Genomic DNA, 25,000 nt, shown 5'->3' on the forward strand with positions numbered 1-25,000 from the left:
TTTCTTCTTCCTCCCTTCCTTCCTTCCATCCTCCCTCCTTTCCTTCCTTCATTCCATATAAAAAAGTCTCTAATATGTATGTAAAATATATTCTTCCTTCTTTCCTTCCTTTCCTCCCTTCTTTCTTTCCTCCTTTCCTTCCTTCCTTCTTCCCTCCTTCCTCCTCCCTTCCTCCCTCTTTCCTCCCTTCCTTCTTCTTCCCTCCTTTCCTTCCTTCTTTCCTCCCTTCCTCCCTTCCTTCCTCCCTCCTTCCTCCCTCTCATCCTTCCTTGACTTGAGGACAACAGGAGGGTTAATTTGACTTCTTTAATTATGTTTTACTTGGTTACACATTTTTTACAGCCTTTTTTCTAGTTAATCATAACTTGAGTTATTTTGGATAATTGTAACTTAAACGTTATGCTTTTATTTTGTATCTTGTGTGCATGAACTTCCTGTTTATATTGTTAGTAATTTACTGTATTCCAACCTTTCTACAAACCTTAAAGCAATATGTATTAATATTCCTCCTCCCAGGAAGCAGCTGTGTCCATCTCTGGTGGCGATCATGGGAAATCCCGTCAATGACAAAACCATCACTTCCCACCACGGCCACATGGGGGTGCTGGACCGCGAACGGCTCTCGGATAGACTCAGTTTAGGTAACTGGAGACACGTCTTTCACAATGTTTGCATTTAACTAGTTGAAATACAGAAGATGAGTCCTGAAGTCTGATGTTTGTTGGTTTAAATGTGAAGTTTAACCACTTCCTGTTGATGTTGACCCGAAGACAACAGGCGATAAATCAAAATTTAAGTATACTTTCATTTAAGGGAGGAAGGAAGGAAGGAAGGAAGGAAAGAAGGAAGGGAGGAAGGAAAGAAGGGAGGAAAGGAAAGGAAAGGAAAGAAGGAAGGAAGGAAAGGAAAGAAGGAAGGGAGGAAAGAAAGAGAGAGGGAGGGAGGGAGGAAAGACAGATGGAAGGAAGGAAGGAGGGTGGGAGAGAGGAAGGGAGGAAGGAAGGAAAGAAGGACAGATGAAAGAAGGAAGGGAGGAAGGAAAAGATGGAAGGAATGAAGGGAGGAAAGGAAAGAAGTAAGGGAGGAAGTAAAGGAAGGAAGGACAGATGAAAGAAGGAAAGGAGGGAGGGAATAAGGAAGGAAGGAAGAAATGGGGATGGAGGAAGGAAAGAAGGGAGGAAAGAAGGAAAGAGAGAGGAAGGGAGGAAAGAAGGAAATAAAGATGGAAGGGAGGAAAGAAGGAACAGTCAAAACAGACGGGGTCAGTTTGACCCGGGAGGACGACAGGAAGGTTAACTAATAAATGAGGTATACTTTCCTTTAATTGCCGCCTAATGATGTAATAAGTTAGAAAGAAGCCGACTAAAAAGACTCTAACACAGAAAACTCCGAGCTTCATGTCAACATGTCTGTAATCACTTTGAGACGAAGCCATTTATTTAATCAGCTGTTAAATAATTAAACAGGATCTCAGTCAGTTTGGATTAAAGTGCTGCCTGGAATCCTTCAACCAGGAAGCGTCTGTTGTTTCCTCCCAAAGTACCAAAAACAACCTCAGAAACTAGGAGAGCTGATAATGAGTTTCCTGCCAGCACTCAGCCTGGTGGGTTGGGTTTTGGGGTTTTTTGGAAATCTCATTTTAGAGAGAAACTTTTTCATCACAGATAAAAAATCATTATACTCCATATGGCGGAGTATTAGGGCCACACTAAGAGGGGAAAAATAAAAAAATAAATACAATTTTGGAAATTACAAGAATAAAGTCGTAATATTACGAGATAGCCTTTCAGTCGACTGCTACCAGACAGCTCCTCTTCCACAAAAGAAGCGAATTATAACAACTTTATTCTCGCAATATTATGACATTTTTTTGTAATATTACGACTTTATTCTAATAATGTTACGACTTTTTTCTTGCAATATTACGACTTTATCCTCGTAATGTTACGACTTTATTCTTGCAATATTACAACTTTATTTTCGCAATATTACCACTTTTTATCGTAATATAATGACTTTATTATCGCAATATTACAACTTTATTCCCGCAATATTATGACTTTTTTTCGTAATATTACGACTTTATTCTCATAATGTTACACTTTTATTCTCATAATGTTACGACTTTATTCTCGCAATATTACCACTTTTTATCGTAATATAATGACTTTATTATCGCAATATTACGACTTTATTCTCGCAATATTACAACTGTTTATCGTAATATTACTACTTTTTTCTCGCAATATTACGACTTTATTCTTGCAATATTACAACTTTATTCTCGCAATATTACGACTATTCTCGCAATATTATGACATTTTATCATAATATAATGACTTTATTCTCGCAATATTACGACTTTATTATCGCAATATTACAACTGTTTATCGTAATATTACTACTTTTTCTCGCAAATTACAACTTTTTCTCGTAAATTACGACTTTATTCTCACGATATTACATTTTTTCTCGTAATATTACGACTTTATTCCCGCAATGTTACAACTTTATTCTAGTAATATTACGACTTTATTCACGCAATATTGTGACTTTTTCTCGTAATTTCCCAAAAATAATAATACTAATACTCCGTCGTAGGTTTTTGGTTACGTGAACATGATTTTTTTTTATATAGTTTCTTTTTTTTCTTTCCCTCCAGGAATCAGCCTGGATGTGGATTCTGTCGGTGGAGGCGTTTCGGATCAGGGCAGAGGGTCGGGCTGCTCCTCTAGCGCCCCCGCCAGGATCGCCCCGGTAGTGCGGACGGTGTGCTACATCGCGGCGGAGCTGGTGCGTCTGGTGAGCTGCGTGGAGTCGATGAAGCCGGTGCTGCAGTCGCTCTATCACAGGATCCTGCTGTACCCGCCTCCTCAGCACCGCACCGAGGCCATCCGCATCATGAAGGAGGTGAGAGGAGCAGAGGAGTCAAGGAAGGAAGGAAGGTGGAAGGATGGAAGGAAGAAAATGAGGATGGAAGGATGGAAGGAAGGATGGAAAGGAGGATGGAAGGATGGAAGGAAGGATGGAAAGGAGGATGGAAGGGAGGAAGAGGGAAGGAATGGAGGAAGTAAAAGAAGGAAGGACAGAGGAAAGAAGGAAGGAAGGACGGTAGCAGGGAGCAAAGGAGGGAGGAAGGAGGAAGGAAGGATGGAAGGGAGGAAGAAAGAGGGAAGGATGGATGGATGGAAGAAAAGAAGGAAGGAAGGATAGAAAGGAGGAAGACAGAGGGAAGGAAAGGAGGATGGAAGGGAGGTAGAGGAAGGGAAGGAAGGGAGGAAGGAAAGGAAGGACGGACAGAGGAAAGAAGGAAGGAAGGACGGTAGCAGGGAGGAAGGAAGGGTGGATGGAAGAAAAGAAGGAAGGAAGGATAGAAGGGAAGAAGACAGAGGGAAGGAAGGAGTGTAGGAAGGAAGGAAGGAAAGGAGTAAGGAGGGAGGGAGGAATGAAGGAAGGAAAGGAGTAAGGAAGGAAGGAAGTGAGGAAGGAAAGAAGGGAGGAAGCAAAGAAGTGAGGGAGGATGGAAGGAAGGAAAGGAGTAAGAAGGACGGAGGAAAAGAGGAAGGAAGTATGGAAGGAGGATGGAGCAAAGAAAGAGGGAAGGAGGGGAAGAGTGAAAGAAAAATTAAAGAAAGAGGGAGGAAAGAAGGAAGGGAGGAGGAAGGAAGGAAGGGAAGAAAGAAGGGATGAGGAAGTAAGGAAAGATGGAAGGATAGTTATAAGACATTGTGGGATTTTAGAGGATATAAAGTCACATGTTCCTGTCCTATTGGCAGATCATTGAGTTTATTCTGAGTCATATCTTCCTCATTTCATTACTTTATGTTCTAGTTTAGATGATTTTATGACATAATGTGATATTTAAATGTTGATTTTGTGTATTCTTATAGATTCTCGGCAGTCCCCAGCGTCTGTACGACCTGGCTGGTCCGTGTGTGGTCGAGCCTGAAACCAGGAAACGCTCGTTCTCTAAGAGGAAGTCTCACCTGGACCTGCTCAAACTGTCAGTAACACTTCTGGCTTTATTCTATCTATTTAAGATGTAGAGTTCAGTATGTTGTTGGATGTCATGAGTTAATAAAGTAGTTCATGTTCATGTACTCTAAAGAAAAAAGTCATAATTGAGAGTTTAATTGGAGAAAATCTGAATTCAAATGGATAGTAAAATATAGTAAAATCTACTTCCTGTCTCCAAAATAAAAGCAGGTCAGCTTTAAAATAAAGGTTTAAAATAGTCCTTCCATATAAGGTTTAAATCATGTCTTCCTGTGTGTGTGTGTGTGTGTGTGCGTGTGTGTGTGTGTGCGTGCCTGTGTGTGTGTGTGTGTGTCGTCCTGCAGAGTGATGGATGGGATGACGGAGGCCTGTATGAAGGGAGGCATCGAGGCGTGCTACTCCTCCGTCTCCTGTGCCTGCGCTCTCCTCGGAGCGTTGGACGAACTGTCGCACGGACGAGGAATCCAACCTGAGCAGGTACACGCTGACACTGCTGCTGCAACACCAGGTCACTGATGAGGTCACTGATGAGGTCACTGACCAGGTCACTGATGATGTCACTGATATCCAACCAGCAACAAAAGAACACTCCAAAGAGGCAGGAGGGGGGGAGGGATGTTGGAGAAATCGACCTGAGAACTTAAACTCCTTCACAGGAACTCAACTAGTGACTGTAGGCATGAGCAAGTCAACACAAGTTCAAGTTCAAGTTCATTTATTTGTCATTGCTATGGAGCCAAGACACTGCCATGACGCGAAACTGAAAGAAAAAACCTTGAAATTTTGAATCTCCGTGTTTGAAAGCATAGAAAAGATTTGAAACTTTGGAACTATAGTGTTTTGACGTTAACCCTAACCCTTCAAATCTCTGCAACTCTTCTTCTTCTTCTTACTTCTTCACAACTACAGCATTGTTTTTACCATGTTTCAACCACACATTTTTCAAATGTTTCAAATTTGGCACTGTTCTCCCACAGTATCATTTTGTTATACAGTTTTGAAACCTTGTAAATGTTGATCTGAAAAAAACGGAATAAACTTATTTACTCATTTTATTTCACTCAAAATAATAAATAGAAGGGCGCGCAGGTGGGTGAGTAGTTAGAGCGTATACCATATATGCAGCCAACCCCGGTTCGAATCCCGATCGGAGGTCCTTTGCTGCATGTCACACCCCCCTCTCTCTCCCATGTTTCCTGTCGGTCTACTGTTAAATAAAGGCGTCTATGCCAACAAAATCTTTAAAGAATAAATAAAAATAATAAATAGAAGCAGTGTGACGTTCAAACAGTAACACAGCTCGGTTTTATACACTTGGAATCAGTACATTTATTTATTTTATCATCATGTTAATATTATATTAATGTTTAATGTGTTAAATCATAAGTGCTCAGAGACATGTATCATTAAATATTTGTAATAAACTACTCATTTTATTTTACAATCCTCCAAATACTAAATGAATAGAGTCAGTGTGAAGTTCAAACAGTGACGTATCAGCTGTGTTTCCCAGGCTCGTCTTCTCCTCCGTCGCCTTGACGACCTGAAAGAAGGGACGGAGTCGACCCGAGAGTCCATGGAGATCAACGAGGCCGACTTCAGGTGGCAGAGACACATCCTGGCGTCGGAGCAGGCTCCCTGGGACCCCAACTCCTCCTCCTCCTCCAACGTGGCCTCCGCCGGGCCCACCGAGCGCAGCCCCGACATCAGCATCAGCATCACCACGGAAACGGGACAAACCACTCTGGATTTGGCGGCGGGGGAGCTGGGCCTGGGTCCGGGTCACACCACTCCCGAGGAGTGCGGGGAGGAAACGCGGCTCCCGTCGCCCGCCAACGTTCAGGAGGGGGGCAAACATGAGCCGGGTCACGAGGCGGAGCAGGGAGGCAAGAGGGAGGAGAAAGGAGGGGGCATGAAGGAGGTGAAAGGGGGAGGAGAGAAAGAAAAAGGAGGAGGAGGAGGAGGAGAGAGAGGAAGTGTTGTTCCTCCAGATGTGGTTCAGCGTAGTCATGCACTCGTCTACCCGGATATCACCAACTTCCTGTCTGTGGAGTCCAGGACCAGGACTCATCACGGAGGAGGGTCAAGATACAGCGAGAGCAACTTCAGGTAGAAGAGTGTGTGTGTGTGTGTGTGTGTGTGTGTGTGTGTGTGTGTGTGTGTGTGTGTGTGAAGTCAGCTGATCTTAGATCTTAGGAAGGAAGGAAGGAAGGAAGGAAGGAAGGAAGGATGGAAGGAAGGAAGGAAGGAAGGAAGGAAGGAAGGATGGAAGTAAAGGAGTAAGAAGGCAGGAAGGAAGGAAGAAAGGAAGGACAGAAGGAAGGAAGGACAGAAGGAGGGAAGGACAGATGGAGGGAAGGACAGAAGGAAGGAAGGACAGATGGAGGGAAGGGAGAAAGGAAGGAAGGAAGGACAGATGGAGGGAAGGACAGAAGGAAGGAAGGAAGGAAATAAGGAAGAAAGGACAAATACACTGTAGGTGGATAAAATATTTAATATTCATCTTTTTTTTTGTGGTTACACCATTTGACATTTTCAGGAGCATTCAGTCTTAAGACAATTTTTGAAGATATTTTTGAGTTGCTCTTCTTTTCATGTATTTATTTATTTTATTTATTTTTGAACTGACCCGTCTCCGTCCTCCCACCAGCATGGAGGAGCAGGACTTGTCCCGTACAGAGTTTGACTCATGTGACCAGTACTCCATGGCAGCAGAGAAAGACTCCGGTCGCTCCGACGTCTCGGACATCGGCTCCGACAACGTGTCTCTGGCCGACGAGGAGCAGCAGACGCCTCGTGACTGCCTGGGTCACCGCTCCCTCCGCACCGCCGCCCTGTCGCTCAAACTGCTGCGGAACCAGGAAGCGGACCAGCAGAGCGCCAGGCTGTTCGTCCAATCGCTGGCGGCGCTGCTGCCTCGGCTGCTCGGACTCGCCACCGCCAACGAGGTGGACCTGTCCCTGCAGAACTTCTCCTACACCTTCTGCTCCGGACTACAGGCTGGTGGGTTCAGGAGGGGGGGAGGGGTGTGTGTGTGTGTGTGTGTGTGTGGGTGTGTGTGTGTGTGTGTGTGTGTGGGTGTGTGTGTGTGTGTGTGTTTGTGTGTTTGAGATGTGTCTAGACTCTGTGTGTGTGAGTGTGTGTGTGTGTGTGTGTGTGTGTGTGTGTGTGTCTGAGATGTGTCTAGACTATATGTGCGAGTGTGTGTATGTGTGTGTGTGTGTGTTGAACAAACACAGGGTATTTGCTGAGGGAGAACTGATCTGTGCTGCAGCTTCTTCCTTTAGTCTCAGCTGTTGAACCAAATTGGATGGGGAATACTGTTTTTTCCCAGCTTAAGTAAACACATCATACTGTGGGGAACCTCTTAACACATATTACTGCAGGAAATCACAAGACAAATAATATGCAAATATATACTCTCTTAATTAAAACCACTAGAAATACAACATGCAGGAAATGGAAACATTCAATTGAAGAGCTTCAAATGTCTAAAGATTACATTTATAGAAACCTGATGAGACTTCCAGATGTTTAAATGAGTTCACTTTCAGATTTTGGATTAATGCACTACAAACACTTAACGCATTATTACATTCACTATGAGCTTCTTGTGTTTCTGTGTTGAGGAATTTTAAAGTACATCAGTAAAAGTAGGCAAACATACTTCTTTAACCCTCCTGTTGTCCTCAGGTCAAGGAAGGACAGAAGGAAGGAAGGAAAGGAGTAAGGACGGAAAGAGGAAGGAATTTAGGAGAAAAGTAAGGAAGGAAGGAATGAAGGAAGGACTAAGGAGGGAGGAAGGAAGGAAGGAAGGAGGAAGGAGAGAGGGAGGGAGGAAGGAAGGAAGAGAGTAAGGAGGAAAAGAGGAAAGAAGTAAGGAGAGAAGGAAGGGATGAAGGAATGAAGGAAGGAAGTAAGGAGAGAGGGAGGGAGGGAGGGAGGGAGGAAAGGAGGAAGGGAAGAATTAAGGAAACAAGGAAGGAAAGGAGTAAGGACGGAAAGAGGAAGGAATTTAGGAGAGAAGGAAGGAAGGAAGAAAAGGAGTGAGGACGAAAAGAGGAAGGAAGGAAGGAAAGAAAGTAAGGAGGGAGGGAAGGAGGTGGGAACAAATAAAGAGGGGAGGAGGGGAAGAAGGAAGGAAAAGTTAAAGAAAGAGGGAAGAAGGAAGGAAGGAAGGAAAGGAGTAAGGAGGGAGGGTGGAAGGAGAGAAGGAAGGAAGGAATGAAGGAAGGATGGAAGGACAGATGGAGGGAACAGTTGGACTTAGTTAGTTAGGGAGCAAGTAGGAGGGAAGGAAGGACAGAAGAAAGGACAGAAGGAAGGAAGGAAGGAAAGAAGGAAGGAAAGAAGGAAGGAAGGAACAGTCAAAAGAGACGGGGTCAATTTGAATGTAATAAAGCATCTTTCCTTCAAGGTGCGGTCTATAATCCATCAGTGGAAACTGTGGCCTGCTGGGAGTTTGGACAAAATGACAAATTAAACTTAACGCTTTACTGACTTAATGAATGTTCAGGCTGTGAATCCCCAGAGAGACTTTCTGATTAAAACACTTGACTCGTCATCAGCTAACAGATGATCTCTCACACTCTTCTCTCACCTTTTATATCCTCTCAACTTCTCTACCATCACTTTTCACTAACGTCTTTCTCTTCTCTCTCCTCTCTTCTCTCTTCTCTCTTCTCTCTCCTCTCTTCTCTCCCTCCTCGTCTTGATATCTATCTGCCGTTTCTCTCTTGATCTCTTGGTTGATCTCCAAATACTTGAAGCATTAGCGCTCCACCTGGCAGTAAGCAGGTGTGTCCCAAATCTAGGATATGCACACTTCTCGTTCTCCTAATACCACTTTGAAGCAATATTCAGGATCAAAGTGTATCCATTAATTCTTAGTAGGTCACACCAAAATGTGCTTTTTAAAAAAATATATATTTCTTTGCTTTTCCTTCCTCTTTGAGGCCATGACAACATAAAACATGGATTTTTGTTTCTCATTGAGCCTAAATAAGATGTTTTACAAACCTCATTTGTTCTAAACTTTTATAAAAACATGTTAGAGATTCATTCTGTTTGTGTACAAGATGAAAAAATGAAACTCAACTTCAAAAAATGTCTCAGAACAACCTGTATCTATAGCAACTATAGAACAATCTGCATCTATAGCAACCATAGAACAACCTGTATCTCTAGCAACCATAGAACAACCTGTATCTATAGCAACTATAGAACAATCTGCATCTATAGCAACCATAGAACAACCTGTATCTCTAGCAACCATAGAACAATCTGCATCTATAGCAACTATAGAACAATCTGTATCTATAGCATCCATAGAACAACCTGTATCTATAGCAACCATAGAACAACCTGTATCTATAGCAACCATAGAACAACCTGTATCTATATCAACCATAGAACAACCTGTATCTATAGCAACCATAGGACAACCTGTATCTATAGCAACCATAGAACAACCCGTATCTATAGCAACCATAGAACAATCTGATGGTCTGTCTGTGCATTACATACCTCATACAAGTGGTAGAAGAAAAAGTTAAATGTGATAAATAGATTTAGTTTTTGAGCAGATATCATGACACAAATTGAGCAGACCTACAAAGGGTTAATTCATTATAGTATAATGCACAACGCTAGTCCAGTTTTTGGCAGGTTAGTGGCCATAGACTGGTTTAAAACTGACAATAATCAACTTGACAAGAAGAAGACGTTTATAAAAGTTGGATGAATGAATATGAATAATATCCAAACAGCAGTTATAGCTGAACCTCAACAGATGGTTCTCTCATCATATTAACAATTCATCTGTTCTCCTTGATGAGATTATTAAGAATAATAATGCTTGACTGTCTCTAAATGAATATTAAACATCTCAAATACTAACTTCAAACCAACAGAGCTGTTCAAACGGACTAAACAGACATCACATCTCTCTAAAATCATGTTTCTCATGTCTTGTGTGTGTGTGTGTAAATCTGTCTCCAGGTGGAATCCACTCTCCAGGTTTTGAGGCAGGTGACACACTCAGCTGCCAGTCTCTGATGAACGCAGACGGCCTGTACCTGGTGTCGTACTACGCTCTGCTGCTCAACCTCAAACTCTGCTGCTGCGACTACTACAGGCGGCGAACGCTCTCCCCCGTCCTGAGCCTGGTGAGCACACCAACATTTGTGAGTCCTGCTGCAGCTGAATAAAAACAACCATATAATTAAAATCGATTTTGTGATTATGTGTGATTTCGTGTGTGTGTGTTTTGTGTGTGTTTTCTCGCTGGTGCAGAAGGAGTTTGTGCATCTGATCCAGAGCAGCGGAGTCCTCGTGGTTCTGTCTCAGGCTTGGATCGAGGAGCTTTACCATCAGGTGTTAGAACGTAACCTGCTGGCCGAAGCCGGGTACTGGGGCTCTCCTGAGGGCCACACACTGCCGCTTATCACCATGCTGACAGGTACACACACACACAGACACACACACACACACACACACACACACAGACACACACACACACACACACACACACACACACACACACACACACACACACACACTAAACACATCATTTTCATTCAAGGGCCACAAAGTGGAAGGATGGAAAAAGATGGAAGGAAAGAAGGAAGAAAGGAAGGAAATAAGAAGGGAAGGAAGGAAAGACAGGCAAAAGGAAGGAGGGAAGAAAGGTAGGAAAGAGAGATGGAAGGAAGAACAGAAGGAAGAAAGGGAGAAAGGACAGATGGAAGGACGAAAGGGAGGAAGGAAGCACAGATGGAAGCAAGGACAGAAGGGAGGAAGGACACAAGGAAGAAAGGAAGGAAGGACAGATGGGAGGAAGGACAGAAGGAAGAAAAGAAGAAAGGGAGGAAGGACCGAAGGAAGGAACAAAGAAAGGATAAAAGGAAGGTAGGAATGACAAAAGGAAGGAAGGAACAAAGAAAGGAAAATAGGAAGGTAGGAAGGAGAGATGGAAGGAAGGAAAAAAACACAGGAAGGAAAGTGGGCCGGATTGCACCCCTCGGCGGGCCAGTTCTGGCCCACGGGCCGCATGTTTGGCACCCCTGGTCTATATGTAATAGAGACTCATTTATATGTAAAAGCTCTGCACTGCTGTTTTAAAGTCAGTGGTTGCAGTATAATGTTTTACTTTTAGTCTCCAGGGTTTTTGATGCAGTGAGTTGAAGATGAAAAAAAAAACAGCCTTGGACTTTTTAAAAAATCACCTCAAATCACTGACTGAGTAATACAAGACTCATATTAATTAGATAAGTCAACATCATCCTCATTATTTCCCTCCATGTCTTCTTCTTCTTCTTCTTCTCTCTCAGATATCGACGGTCTGGGCAGCAGCGCCATCGGAGGTCAGCTGATCAGGAGGGCATCCAGCCAATCACCACTCACCTGCGGCAAGGCCAGCAGTGACACTGTGATGGCAGGTAATTGATTAATCGGGTCACACATTCACTTAACGGATTAGTCATTAGTGTCACATCACTGTATCATCATCATCATCATCATCATCATCATCATCATCATCATCATCAGTTATCTGAAACTCTCGTGATGGATCATTTGCGTGACCATGAAAAACAGCTGGACTTAGATTTTGGTGCTTAATGGGAACATTTACCCTAACAGCTGGTCTTAGATCTTAGGAAGGAAGGAAGGAAGGAAGGAAGGAAGGAAAGGAGTAAGGAGGGAGGGAGAAAGGAGAGAAGGAAGGAAGGAAGGAAAGGAGTAAGGAGAGAGGGAGGAAGGAGAGAAGGAAGGACAGATGGAGGGAACATTTACCCTAACAGCTGAACTTAGTTAGTTAGTTATGGAGCAAGGAGGAGGGAAGGAAGGACAGAAGGAAGGAAGGAAGGAAGGAAGGAAGGAAGGAAGGAAAGGAGTAAGGAGAGAGGGAGGAAGGAGAGAAGGAAGGATGGATGGAAGGACAGATGGAGGGAACATTTACCCTAACAGCTGATCTTAGATCTTAGGAAGGAAGGAAGGAAGGAAAGGAGTAAGGAGGGAGGGAGGGAGGAAGAAGAGAATGATGGAAGGATGGAAGGAGGGAGGGAGGAAGGAGAGAAGCAGGGAAGGATGGAAAGAAGGAAGGAAGGAAGGAAGAAGGATGGAAGGAAGGACAGATGGAGGGAACATTTACCCTAACAGCTGGACTTAGATAGTTAGTTAGGGAGCAAGGAGGAGGGAAGGAAGGACAGAAGGATGGAAGGAAGGAAGGAAGGAGAGGAGGAAGGAAGGATGGAAGGACAGATGGAGGGAACATTTACCCTAACAGCTGGATTTAGTTAGTTAGGGAGCAAGGAGGAGGGAAGGAAGGACAGAAGGAAGGAAGGAATGAAGGAAGGAAGGACAGAAGGAAGGAAGGAAGGAAGGACAGATGGAAGGAAGGAGTGACACTGTGATGGCAGGTAATTGATTAATCGGGTCACACATTCACTTAACGAATCAGTCATTAGTGTCACATCACTGTATCATCATCATCATCATCATCATCATCAAACATCAGTTATCCGAAACTCTGGTGATGGATCATTTGCGTGACTTTGTTCTCCCTGCAGACCTTCAGTACATTAAGTTGGGTTAGATAACGTTGAGGCAAACCTTCTTCAGTCAAAGAGTTTTTTTCATGATTGATGTTTTTTCTGAGCTCTGGAGAGTTTTTCCTCAGAGCCTTTTGAATCAGCTCCTCCTACACCAGGGGGGTCAAACTCATTTTCATTTAAGGGCCACATACTTCCCAATTTAATCTCACATGGGCGCCGGATCATTGAAAAGATGAAAGGAAGGAAAGAAGGAAGAAAAAGAAGACAGGAAGGAAGGAAAGAAGGAAGAAAAAGAAGACAAGAAGGAAGGAAGGAAAGAAGGAAGGAAAATAAGACGGGAAGGAAGGAAGGAAGGAAGGAAAGAAGGAAGAAAAAGAAGACAGGAAGGAAGGAAGGAAGAAAAAAAAGAAGACAGGAAGGAAGGAAAGAAGGAAGAAAAAGAAGACAGGAAGGAAGGAAGGAAGGAAGGAAAGAAGGAAGAAAAAGAAGACAGAAAGAAGGAAGGGAGAAAGGAAGAAAAAAAAAGAAGACAGAAAGGAAGGAAGGGAGGAATAAGGAAAGTGGGCCAGATTAGACACCTCGGCCGGCCGGATCTGGCCCACAGGCCGCATGTTTGACATCCCTGAACTAAATAGAGGTTGAAAGTGAGTCTGAGCCGCTGCTGCTGCTGCTGCTGCTTTTTTAATGAAGTGAAAACGCTCCACCGGCAGCACAGAGGTGAAACATCCCAGAACATTGCTGCATGGTCAAATGCTTTATTTATTGCAGCGTGTGCAAAGTGCAGCAGGTGATTCAGATACACATAGATTCATATTGTGGATCTTTTATGTCCTACAGGGAACATTGGTGTAGCTGCTGACTGCATGATGGATATATTTTAATATAACTGTTTCAATCTTTCCTTAGTTTAAACACATCTAGGGAGTTTACAACAGCAAGCAGAGTAAATGTTTCATTCCATATTAATAAATGATGCACTAGATGCAACTCAAAATGATCCCAGTTTTAACAGAAAGGAGCCAAACAGAGCAGCTCTGACTGGACAAAGCAATGAGATTACTCAGTTTTTTATTATGTGATACAATACGATACATTATGTTACGATACTGTACAATACGGTATTATACGATACGATACGATACGGTGCCATATGATAAGGTACGATACGGTACGATATGGTACGATATGGTACGATATGGTACGATATGGTATGTTACGATATGAATACAGTGCCATATGATAAGGTACGATACGGTACGATACGGTACGATATGGTACGATACGGTACGATATGATAAGGTACGGTACGATACGGTACGGTACGATACGATACGATACGGTACGATATGGTATGTTACGATATGATATGTTATGATATGATACGGTACCATATGATAAGGTACGATGTGATACTGTACGATACAGTACGATACGGTACGATAGGATACGATAAAGTACGATGCGGTTTGATACGGTACGATACGATTTGATACGGTACGATTCGATTTGATACGGTACGATACAATTTGATACGGTACGATATGATATGATATGGTATGGTACGATACGGTACGATATGGTACGATACGATACGGTACAATACCATACGGTATGATACAATACGGTACAATACCATACGGTATGATACAATACGGTATGATATTTTACGGTACGGTACGATATGATACGGTACGGTACGATATGATACGATATGGTACGATACGGTACAAAATGATATGGTACAATACCATACGATATGATACGATACGGTATGATACGATACGGTACGATATAGTACGATACGATACAGCACGATGCGGTACAATACGATATACTGTATTTTCCCCATAGCGTAATTTGTGTTGGACTCAGTGCTGCATGCATGAATTCCTCCACACTTACAGCAGACAGCATATGAACAAAGTGGCATCAGCTGTTTGCTCTCTCTGGTAAAAACACTTTGCATATAACATATTACACACTCCCCATAATACAGACACCACAGTACAATCACTACAGCCTCAAGCAGCATTATTTAAAAGTTTGATTGATATTTACAGTGTTTGTAAGTTGTGTGTGTAAAAACTTGGAGAACTGAAAACGAAATTAATGAAACAATCCGATTAATTTGGTTATGTGATCCTTTATTTTACTTGTTGGATTCTTTGGACTCACTTTCTAAACTCCCTGTTAAAAATCTGATTGGGAAAAAAAGCATCAATTCATAATTTTTTTGTTGGAATTTCAGGGTCTGCTTTGGGTCTGCTTTGCTAATTCAATGATAAACTCGCTTGTTGTTTGGTAAAATAATTAAAACTGTAACTCAGAGAAGGGTTTATTTTCTGATCATTAGTTTTTCTGCTTATTAGCTAAAAGAATATCTTATTTTGTGGAATTATAACTTTCCCAACTGTCTGATAAACTAATATAACTAACTTTAATATGACTAATATTAAAGTATCACAAAACACATACCAGCTGTTAGTTGTCCACTGAGAAAGAACAAAGGTGAAACAGAGAGGAAATGAGGTGAAAGAAGAAAAGGAAAAAAAAAGAGGAGGAGATGAGGAGAGGAGGAGAGGATAGACCCACAGACGGAGATGGAGGAAATGAGTCAGGGACCACCTGCGCGCCTTTTTCATCTCCTGCAGGGCAAAGGATGCTTCAGAATCGTCATGGCAACCGCTGCTGAGTCACCCTTGATGATGACAGCGATGCTCTTTGTGTGTGTGTGTGTGTGTGTGTGTGTGTGTGTGTGTGTGTGTGCGTGTGCAGCCTTAATGCACCTGTTTGACTCCAGCATTGTTAGATATCGGAGCCGCTCGCTGTGTAAACACTAACACAGACTCTTAACTGTGTACATCTGAAGTCAGACCTTTCAGATTTTCCTCATTTTTTAATATTTAACATCTTACTGAATACATATATTGCTGTTTTTAATTCTTTGAAATCAACATTTTTTTAATATATTTAGTAAATAAATCATGATGTGGGTTTAAATGGAGTCACAGTACCAATTAAACCCACTTTATTCATCAAATATCTTTATTTTATATTCTAAAATCTACATGAACTAATGAATACATTTTACAATGAGAGATAAATGTTGCTTTATTAGAAATGATCTCCCTTATAAATCATGTCAGTATCCATGACAACACAGCTGGACTTAGATTCTGGTGCTTAATGGGAACACTTACCCTTACAGCTGGACTTAGTTAGTTAGTTAGGGAGCAAGGAAGGAAGGACAGAAGGAAGGAAGGAAGGAAGGAAGGACAGATGGAAGGAAGGAAGGACAGAAGGAATGAAGGAAGGATGGAAAGAAGGAAGGAATGAAGGAAGGAAGGAGGCAACATTTACCCTAACAGCTGGACTTAGTTAGTTGGTTAGTTAGGGAGCAAGGAAGGAAGGAAGGAAGGACAGAAGGGAAGGAAGGAGGGAAGGAGGGAGGGACGGACGGACGGAAGGAGGGAGGGACAGAAGGAGGGAACATTCACCCTAACAGCTGGTCTTAGTTAGTTAGTTAGGGAGCAAGGAAGGAAGGAAGGAAGGAAGGAAGGAAGGCAGAAAGAAAGGAATGAAGGAAGGAAAGAAGGAAGGACAGAAGGAGGGAACATTTACCCTAACAGCTGGTCTTAGTTAGTTAGTTAGGGAGCAAGGAAGGAACGAAGGATTGAAAGAAGGAAGGAATGAAGGAAGGAAGGACAGAAGGGAAGGAAGGAGGGAAGGAGGGAGGGAGGGACGGACGGAAGGAGGGAGGGACAGAAGGAGGGAACATTCACCCTAACAGCTGGTCTTAGTTAGTTAGTTAGGGAGCAAGGAAGGAAGGAAGGAAGGAAGGAAGGAAGGCAGAAAGAAAGGAATGAAGGAAGGAAGGAAGGAAGGACAGAAGGAGGGAACATTTACCCTAACAGCTGGTCTTAGTTAGTTAGTTAGGGAGCAAGGAAGGAACGAAGGATTGAAAGAAGGAAGGAATGAAGGAAGGAAGGACAGAAGGAGGGAACATTTACCCTAACAACTGGACTTAGTTAGTTAGTTAGTTAGGGAGCAAGGAAGGAAGGAAGGGAGGATGGATGAAAGGAGTTTGAACATATTCCACCATTGTTCCTGTATATATATATTTTTAAAAGATCACTATATGTGTGTGTGTGTTTTTTTTAGGAGCCGTGTTCTCCCGCTTCATCCTGACCGGCGTGTGGAAGAACCTGATCGATGTGCTTTCCATGCCGCTGACGGGACGCATGGCCGGCAGCTCCAAGGGCCTGGCCTTCATCCTGGGAGCGGAGGGGATCAAAGAGCAGAGCCAGAGGGAGAGAGACACCATCTGTCTGAGTTTGGACGGCTTACGGAAAGCTGCGGCGCTCAGCTGCGCCCTGGGTGGGTGGAACTCTGTGTGCCTCTCATGTGTAAGGAGAGAAGGGAGGTAGGAAGGAAGGAAAGCCTTGGGTGGGTCTGTCTCTGTTTGCCTCTCGTGTGTCTGTGTTAATAAGATAAATGAGATGCAGCCGTCCAGTCCTGCAGGGGATCCTCTGTTCTCCTCTTCCTCCAGCACACAACACTGGATATAACACTCCTGCTGTCCTCAGGTCAAGGAAGGAAGGAAGGAAGGAAGGAAGGAGAGAAGGGAGGTAGGAAGGAAGGAAGGAGAGAAGGGAGGGAGGAGGGAAGGAAGGAAGGGAAAGGAGTAAGGAGGGAGGGAGGGAGGAAGAAAGGAAGGAGGGAAGGAAGGAGGGAAGGAAGGAAAGGAGTAAGGGGGGGGGAAGTAAGAAGAGAAGGAAGGAAGGAAGGAAGGAGGGAAGGAACGAACGAACGAACGGAGTAAGGAGGGAGGAAGGAAATAAGGAGAGAAGGGAGGTAGAAAGGAAGGAAGGAAGATAAGGAGGAAGGAAGGAAGGAAGGCAGTAAGGAAGTGTAAATGAGTAAGGAGGGAGGGAGGAAGGAAGGAAGTAAGTAAAGGAGTAAGGAGGGAGCGAGGAAGGAAGTAAAGGAGTAAGGAGGGAGGGAAGGAGGAAGGAAGGAAGAAAGAAAGAAAGAAGCAAGGAAGAATGGAAGGAAGTGAGAAAAGAAGTGTGGAAGGAGAGGAAGAATGAAGGAAAAATGAAAGAGGAAGGAAGGAAGGAAGGAAGGAAGGAAAGGAGTAAGGGGGGGGAGTAAGAAGAGAAGGAAGGAGGGAAGGAAGGAAGGAAGGAACGAACGGAGTAAGGACAGAGTCACCAAGGCAACCATTTTAAATGCCTGAATGATTATGGGGAAAATACAACCACAGAGCTTAGAATTGATTTTAAAAAAAAGTAATTATCAAACCTTTACGTGTGCTCTCTGGGAAACTTTAAGGAGCCAAACTTATTTTCAGTGATGCTGAAATTACATAAAAACAAATCAAACAGCAGAAACAGAGAAAATCAATTCCTAATTAAAAGTTACATTAAGATTTAAAAGGTGTAGAAGCATAAAAAGGAATCATACGAAGCAGAAATGAAAGATCAATATCTAATTAAAACATTTAAAATCATTACACAATGAGCCTCCTGTTGTACTCGAGTCAAGGAAGGAAAGGTGGGAGGAAGAAGGAAGGAAAGGAGGGAGGAAGGAAGGAGGGAGGGAGGAAGGAAGAAGGAAGGAAAGGAGGGAGGAAGGAAGGAGGAAGGAAGGAAAGGAGGGAGGAAAGAGGAAAGAAAGAGAGAAGAAGGTAAGGAAGGAAAGGTAGGAGGAAGAAGGAAGGAAGGGAGGGAGGGAAGGAAGAAGGAAGGAAGGAATGAAAGGGGGAGGGAGGAAGGAAGAAGGAATGAAAGGAGGGAGGGAAGGAAGGAAGGAAGGAATGAAGGAGGGAGGAGGAAGAAGGAAGAAAAGTAGGGAGGAAGGAAGGAGGGAGGGAGGACCCTCCCTCCTTCCTTCCTCCCTACTCCTAAGGAAGCAGGGAAGAAGGAAGGAAAGGAGGGAGGAAGGAAGGAAAGGGGTGTGGAGGGAGGGAGGGAAGAAGGAAGGAAAGGAGGGAGGAAGGAGGAAAGAAAGAGAGAAGGAGGTAAGGAAGGAAAGGAGGGAGGGAGGAAGGAAGGAAGGAAGGAAGGAGGGAGGGAGGAAGGAAGAAGGAAGGAAAGGAGGAAAGAAGTCAAAACAGACGGGGTCAATTTGACCCGGAATGTTATAATATTAATCTGTAGGTCTGTGTAGGAGGTTTCTACGTTTGGTTGAGCATGTGTTCATCCAGAGAAGGTTACACCCATCACTGATGTTCTTTCTCAGCTTCATCCTGCTGCTTGAGTCAAGGAAGGAAAGGAGGGAGGGAGGAAGGAAGGAAAGGAGGATGGTAGGAGGGAGGGAGGAAGGAAGAATAAAGGAATTGAGGGAGGGAAGGAAGAAGGAAGGAAAGGAGGGAGGAAGGAGGGAGGGAAGGAAGGAAGAAGAAAGGAAAGGAGGGAGTAAGGAAGAAGGAAGGAAAGGAGGATGGAAGGAGGGAGGGAGGAAGAAGCAAGGAAGGAAAGGAGGGAGGAAGGAAGGAAAGGAGGATGGAAGGAGGAAGGAAGGAAGAAGGAAGGAAAGGAGGGAGGAAGGAGGGAGGGAAGAAGGAAGGAAGGAAGGAAGGAAGGAGGAAGGAAGAAGGAAGGAAAGGAGGAAAGAAGTCAAAATAGATGGGGAAGGTTACTACCAATCACTTTCTCAGCTTCATTCTGCTGCTGCTGCTGCTTGTTAATATTAATATATTTTAACACTTTCATAACCGGCAGCTGCTGCTCACTTTCTTCCAGATTGTCTCCTCTGCAGCTCAAATGGAGCAAACAGGAAGTTCATAGTGATGATTTCTGCAGATTTCAGAGTGAATATTTTAGGAAATGCAATACAAAAACCTGAATTTAACAGCTATTAACATCTACTGGCTCGACCGTGTGGCCAAACAGGGTTAAAACTGGAGACTGGACTCTGCACAGAAGCACCAATGAATATGAATGAACACATGGTGCAGCATCGTTTAATCTAAATGCTCCCACAGGGACAGGAAAATAAAACCAGGCGGGGAGTTCTGGTCCTCTGAAATGAGGCCAACCAGGAAGTAACTTAGAGCTGCATTCTATCAAAAGGCCACCAGGGGGCGACCGTCTCTATACAAGTCAATGGAGAATTCACCAACTTCTCACTTGATTTCTAACCTCAGTAAACGTTTTCAAAATGTGTTTATGGTCTCAATCGCTAGTTTAAAGCCTTCTTCAATGCAGTATGATGTTCATTTGGGACATTTTGGCCTCCCTGATTTTATATGTGACGATAAAGCAGGGTATGCATTAGGGCGTGGCTACGTCCTGATTGACAGGTTGATTGACCAATGTCCTCGAGATCCAGCCCTCGCAACCAAAGCAACCTCCCCGCTCCGCCCATGGCCCCGCCTCATGCCCATATAAGTAGAATCCGTGTTTTTATTTTTCCCAGCATGCACCTGAAATTTTCAAGATGGCGCTGCCCAGATTAGAAACTATTGGCTTCTGAGCAGCAGTCCACAAACCAATGGGTGACGTCACGGATGTTACGTCCATTTCTTCTATACAGTCTATGGCTACAAAACACAGAAATATTCAGATCTGCAGAGTTAAGATGAGAGAGTTTAATCAGGCGGTGATGTGTGGTGATGTTTTTTTTAGGATGTGATAATAAATGAAATGTTTTGTGTGATGTGTGTGTGTGTTTGTGTGTGTGTGTTTCAGGTGTGGCTGCCAACTGTGCGTCAGCTTTGGCGCAGATGGCTGCAGCCTCCTGCGTTCAGGAGGAGAAGGAAGAGAGGGAGGCGGCAGAGATGGGAGACACTATCACACAAGGTGCTGAGAGCAAACACTGCTTCTCTAAATGTTCACAGGAAATGATTCTTCTTTGGTACCTGAGTGATAAACAGTTAAAGGTCTGCTGCAACCTAAAACAGACTTATACAAGAACTTTAACACTTTGAGTTACAGTAGAAATAGTTTTTTCCCCAACTCTTATAACTAGAAGAATATGCATTATTTTAAGAAGATCCATATTCTTGCATAGTGCACATTAAGCTGTTAGCTGCTGCCAGTCTCATATTCATTTGCATTTATTTCACCTTTAGCTTTACTGCATGTTTCCCTTAAACAGGTTAAAACTCACAACCAGTAGATCTAAAAGGTGCAGAGAAGTGGTGAGATCTTAACCCTCCTGTTGTCCTTGAGTCAAGGAAGGAAGGGAGGGAGGGAGGAAGGAGGGAGGAAGAGAGGAAAGAAGGAAGGGAGGGAGGAAAGAAGGAAGGGAAGGGAGGGAGGAAGGAAAGGTGGGAGGAAAGAAGGAAGGAAAGGAGGGAGGGAGGAAGGAAGGAAGGAAAGGAGGGAGGAGCGAGGGAGGAAGGAAGGAAGGAAAGGAGGGAGGAAGTAAAGGAGAGAGGAAAGAAAGAAGGAAAGGAGGGAGGGAAGAAGGAAGAAAGGAAAGGAGGGAAGAAGGAGGGAAGGAAGAAGGAAGGTAAGGAGGGAGGAAGGATAGAGGAAAGAAGGGAGGGAAGGAAGGAGAGAAGGAAGGAAAGGAGAGGAAAGAAGGAAGGAGGGAAGGAGGAAAGAAAGAGAGAAGGATGTAAGGTTAAGGAAGGAGGAAGAAAGGAAGGAACGGAGGAAAGAAGGAACAGTCAAAACGGACAGGGACCCGGGAGGACGACCCATTTATATTCTTACATAATGATAAAATATGACTATGTTTTACATGCATTTAAATCTAATTATTAAATTATTAAACAACAATATTATTATATAAGAGCAGTGGAGCCATATTGAATTATCTGCTAATCTAACAGGGAAAGCTGACTGTTAACAAGAAGGAATCCTTGAAACACAGACACATTCACATTTTGAATTTGAATTTGAAGAAGTATTGATTTGTATGAACACTGTTTGCATGTCAAGTAATACATCAGTAGAAAGATGCCAATAAAATAAAAAGGGCAAAATATCACAAATCAGAAAGCTTTTATAGTCAAGTTAGGGTGAAATTCGGCGTATAGAAAATTCAAGACAAGAAACATCAAAACACCAAAACACAGATCATTTCTAATAATAAGATAAATATAAATATAAATATAAATAGTCATATATAAAGTAACCTGGATGGAGGAAATGGATGTAAATTATAAATATGACGAAATATTTTACAAAGCAGTACAAAATAAAACAGAACAAATATAATATGGTTCAATAGTATATATTAAAAATGAAAACTTTAAATAATAATTGCATATAATTAATCATATTCTGTACAGTTGAATCAGTATAATTAGTCTGTGTTTGTGTTTAAAGCAGCCCAGGTCTATATCTGACAAGTTTATAAACTTAAATGAGATTAATTGATCTTTTTAATACTCTTGTAAGGTGTTATTAGTAATTTACTGCTCTTTAGTGCCATCTAGTGGCAGGTGGGAGGAAGTACAACAACAGCATTCTGTTCTTTATGTGTCTTATCTCTTTTTTATCATTATCTGATTTCTGTCAATTTTTTGTTAATGTCCGTGTGTGTGGTCTTCCTCCCTTCCTTCTTTCCTCTGTCCTTCCTTCTTCCCTCCCTTCCTATCTTCCCTTCCTTCCCTCCCTTCCCTTCCCTTCCTCCCTCCTTTCCTTCTTCCTTCTTCCTTCCTTCCTTCCTCCCTTTCTTCCTTCTTCCTTTCCTTCCTCCCTTCTTTCCTTTCCTCCCTCCTTTCCTTCTTCCTTTCTTTCCTTCCCTCCTTCCTTTCTTCCTCCCTCCTCCCTCCCTTCCTTTTATCATTATCTGACTTCTGTCAATTTTTTGTTAATGTCCGTGTGTGTGTGTGTGTGTGTGTGTGTGTGTGTTCGTGTGTGTGTGTGTGTGTGTGTGTGTGTGTGTGTGTGTGTGTGTGTGTGTTAATGTTCGTGTGTGTGTGTGTGTGTGTGTGTGTGTGTGTGTAGTGAAGCAGCGAGTTGAGCAGCGTCTGGAGCAGATGGGTCGTCCTCAGGGAGTCCGCCTGCACACGGCTCACGTGTTGTGCATGGACGCCATCCTGAACGTGGGGCTGGAGATGGGAAGCCACAACCACGACTGCTGGCCGCATGTGTTCAGGTACACACACACACACACACACACACACACACACACACACACACACACACACACACACACACACAGAGATATACTGTATTATGATGCTAGGTCAACCATCAGTTAATCTGTTGCTCAAAGGTTAAAGTTGAGGGTTTTCTATAAGACTTTTCTAAGACCCACTTTAACCCTCCTGTTGTCCTTGAGTCAACGAAGGAAGGAAGGAAAGGAGGGAGGAAGGAAGGAAAGGAGGGCGGAAGGAAGGTAGGAGGGAAAGAAGAAGGAACGTAAGGAGAGAGGAAAGGAGGGAGGAGGGAGGAAGGAGGGAAAGAAGAAGGAACGTAAAGAGAGAGGAAGGAGGGAGGGAGGAAGGAAAGGAGGGAAGGAGGGAGGAAGGAGGGAAGGAAGAAAAGGATGGAGGGAGGGAGGAAAGAAGGAAGGAAAGGATGGAGGGAGGGAGGAAAGGAGGAAGGAAGGAGAGAGGGAGGAAAGAAGGAAGGAAAGGAGGGAGGAAAAAGAAAGGAAAGGAGGGAGGGAGGAAGGAAAGGAGGGATGAAAAAGGAAGGAAAGGATGGAAGGAAGAAGGAAGGAAAGGAGGGAGGAAAGAAAGGAGGGAGGAGGGAGGGAGGAAGGAAGGAAGGAGGGAGGAAAGAAGGAAGGAAAGGAGGGAGGAAAGAAGGAAGGAGGGAGGAAAGAAGAAAGGAAAGGATGGAGGGAGGAAGGAAAGGAAGAAGGGAGGGAGGAAGGAAAGGAGGGAGGAAAGACGGAAGGAAAGGAAAGGAGGGAGGAAAGAAGAAAGGAAAGGAGGGAGGAAAGAAGGAAGGAAAGGAGGGAGGACTACAACATCAACATTCCTGCTGCTTTACCAGCTGACTCTCTTCCAGGGTAACAGAGTACATCAGTTCTCTGGAACACACTCACTTCAGCGACGGCTCCTCTCAGTCGTCCTCTCTGACCACCATCACCCAGCAGAGCCAGCAGCTCCCCGCCGTGGACCTGGGCCTGGAGCTGAGCTGCGAGCCCAGCCCCGAGGCCTCGGAGATGGGCCTGAGTCAGCCCGTCATCCAGCCTCTGTCCATCCAGGAGCTGCTGAGGGAGTGCGGGAGAGGAGGCCGAGGTCTGGACCTGAGGAGCGGGAGTCTGATGACGGGGACCAGCGCTGCCAAGGCCGTGTGTACGCTGTCCACACAGGCTGACAGGTACAGAGATATCTCCTCTATTAATATCATGATAGTATCTATGGCTGGGCGGCAAAAATCAATAATCACCATTAATTAAACTTTTAACCTCGATTACGATTAATGAACGATTCCTTCCTTCCTTCTTTTCTTCCTCCCTTCCTACTTTCCTCTGTCCTTCCTTCCTTCCTTCCTTCCTTCCTTCCCTCCTTCCTTCCTTCCTTCCTCCCTTCCTCCCTTGACTCACCATTAATTAAACTTTTAACCTCGATTATGATAAATGAAGGATTATCTCCTCCCTTGATGAACAATGATGTATTTCACTTCCTTCCTTCCTCCCTCCCTTCCTTCTTTCTTCCTTTCCTTCCTCCCTTCTTTCCTTTCCTCCCTTCCTCCCTTGACTCACCATTAATTGAACATTTAACCTCGATAAACAATGATGTATTTTCACAGTTTCTTTAGTTTAGTATTTTCCACTGCTGTTTTAATCTTCATGTCGTCCTCCCAGGTCAAATTCAAATTCAGTCAAAGTCTGTTTTTACTGTTCCTTCCTTCCTCCCTTCCTTCCTCCCTTCCTTCTTTCCTCTGTCCTTCCTCCCTTCCTTCCTCCCTCCCTCCCTCCCTCCCTTCCTTCCTTCCTTCCTTCCTCCCTTCCTTCCTTCCCTCCCCCCTTCCTTCTTACTATTTTTACATGTCTCTTTTTTTAACCTTGTTTTAAGTTCCTTTTAGGCTTTTTTTATGTGAAGCATTTGGTGTATTTGCCAAAAAAAATGAAATAATACATTGGATTAATTGTTAAATAATAATAATAATAATAATAATAATAATAATAATAATAATAATAATAATAATAATGATAATCTGCCAAAACCCAAAAATATTTCTGTGATGCTTTATAACACCACAAGATGGCGCCAGCAGTCTAGAGAGAGAGAGAGAGAGAGAGAGAGAGAGAGAGAGAGAGAGAGAGAGAGAACCACACTTGTTAAAAGTTTATTCCCAGGCTTAGCACACACACACACACACACACACACACACACACACACACACACACACACTGCAGTAAATATCAGTAGTGTGTGTGTGTGTGTGTGATTTTATTCTAAGGATCATCTCTTATGTAACCAGATATCTGGGCTGCTTTTAGGGAGCGAATTAGAAAAAAAAAAAAAAAAAGAAAGTTCCCTCTGATCTTTTGGAGCAGATGGACTGAAACACAAAGTGGTGCCAGAA

At 43.5% G+C, this 25,000-nt stretch overlaps 1 protein-coding gene across 1 annotated transcript in view; it reads left to right on the plus strand.

Annotated features, from left to right (window-relative positions):
* The window catches only part of arfgef3 (ARFGEF family member 3), a 75,381-nt gene that overhangs the window by 30,017 nt on the left and 20,364 nt on the right, over positions 1–25,000 (plus strand). Inside the window, 13 exon segments of the mRNA XM_053333569.1 lie at positions 517–641; positions 2,663–2,910; positions 3,891–4,003; positions 4,341–4,473; positions 5,510–6,105; positions 6,647–6,999; positions 9,997–10,163; positions 10,291–10,456; positions 11,328–11,435; positions 16,713–16,928; positions 20,246–20,356; positions 22,460–22,610; positions 23,474–23,788. Coding sequence (XP_053189544.1) covers positions 517–641; positions 2,663–2,910; positions 3,891–4,003; positions 4,341–4,473; positions 5,510–6,105; positions 6,647–6,999; positions 9,997–10,163; positions 10,291–10,456; positions 11,328–11,435; positions 16,713–16,928; positions 20,246–20,356; positions 22,460–22,610; positions 23,474–23,788 — 2,802 coding nt within the window.

This window comes from Scomber japonicus, chromosome 14 (genome assembly GCF_027409825.1).
Source record: "Scomber japonicus isolate fScoJap1 chromosome 14, fScoJap1.pri, whole genome shotgun sequence".
Classification (NCBI taxonomy): Eukaryota; Metazoa; Chordata; class Actinopteri; order Scombriformes; family Scombridae; genus Scomber; species Scomber japonicus.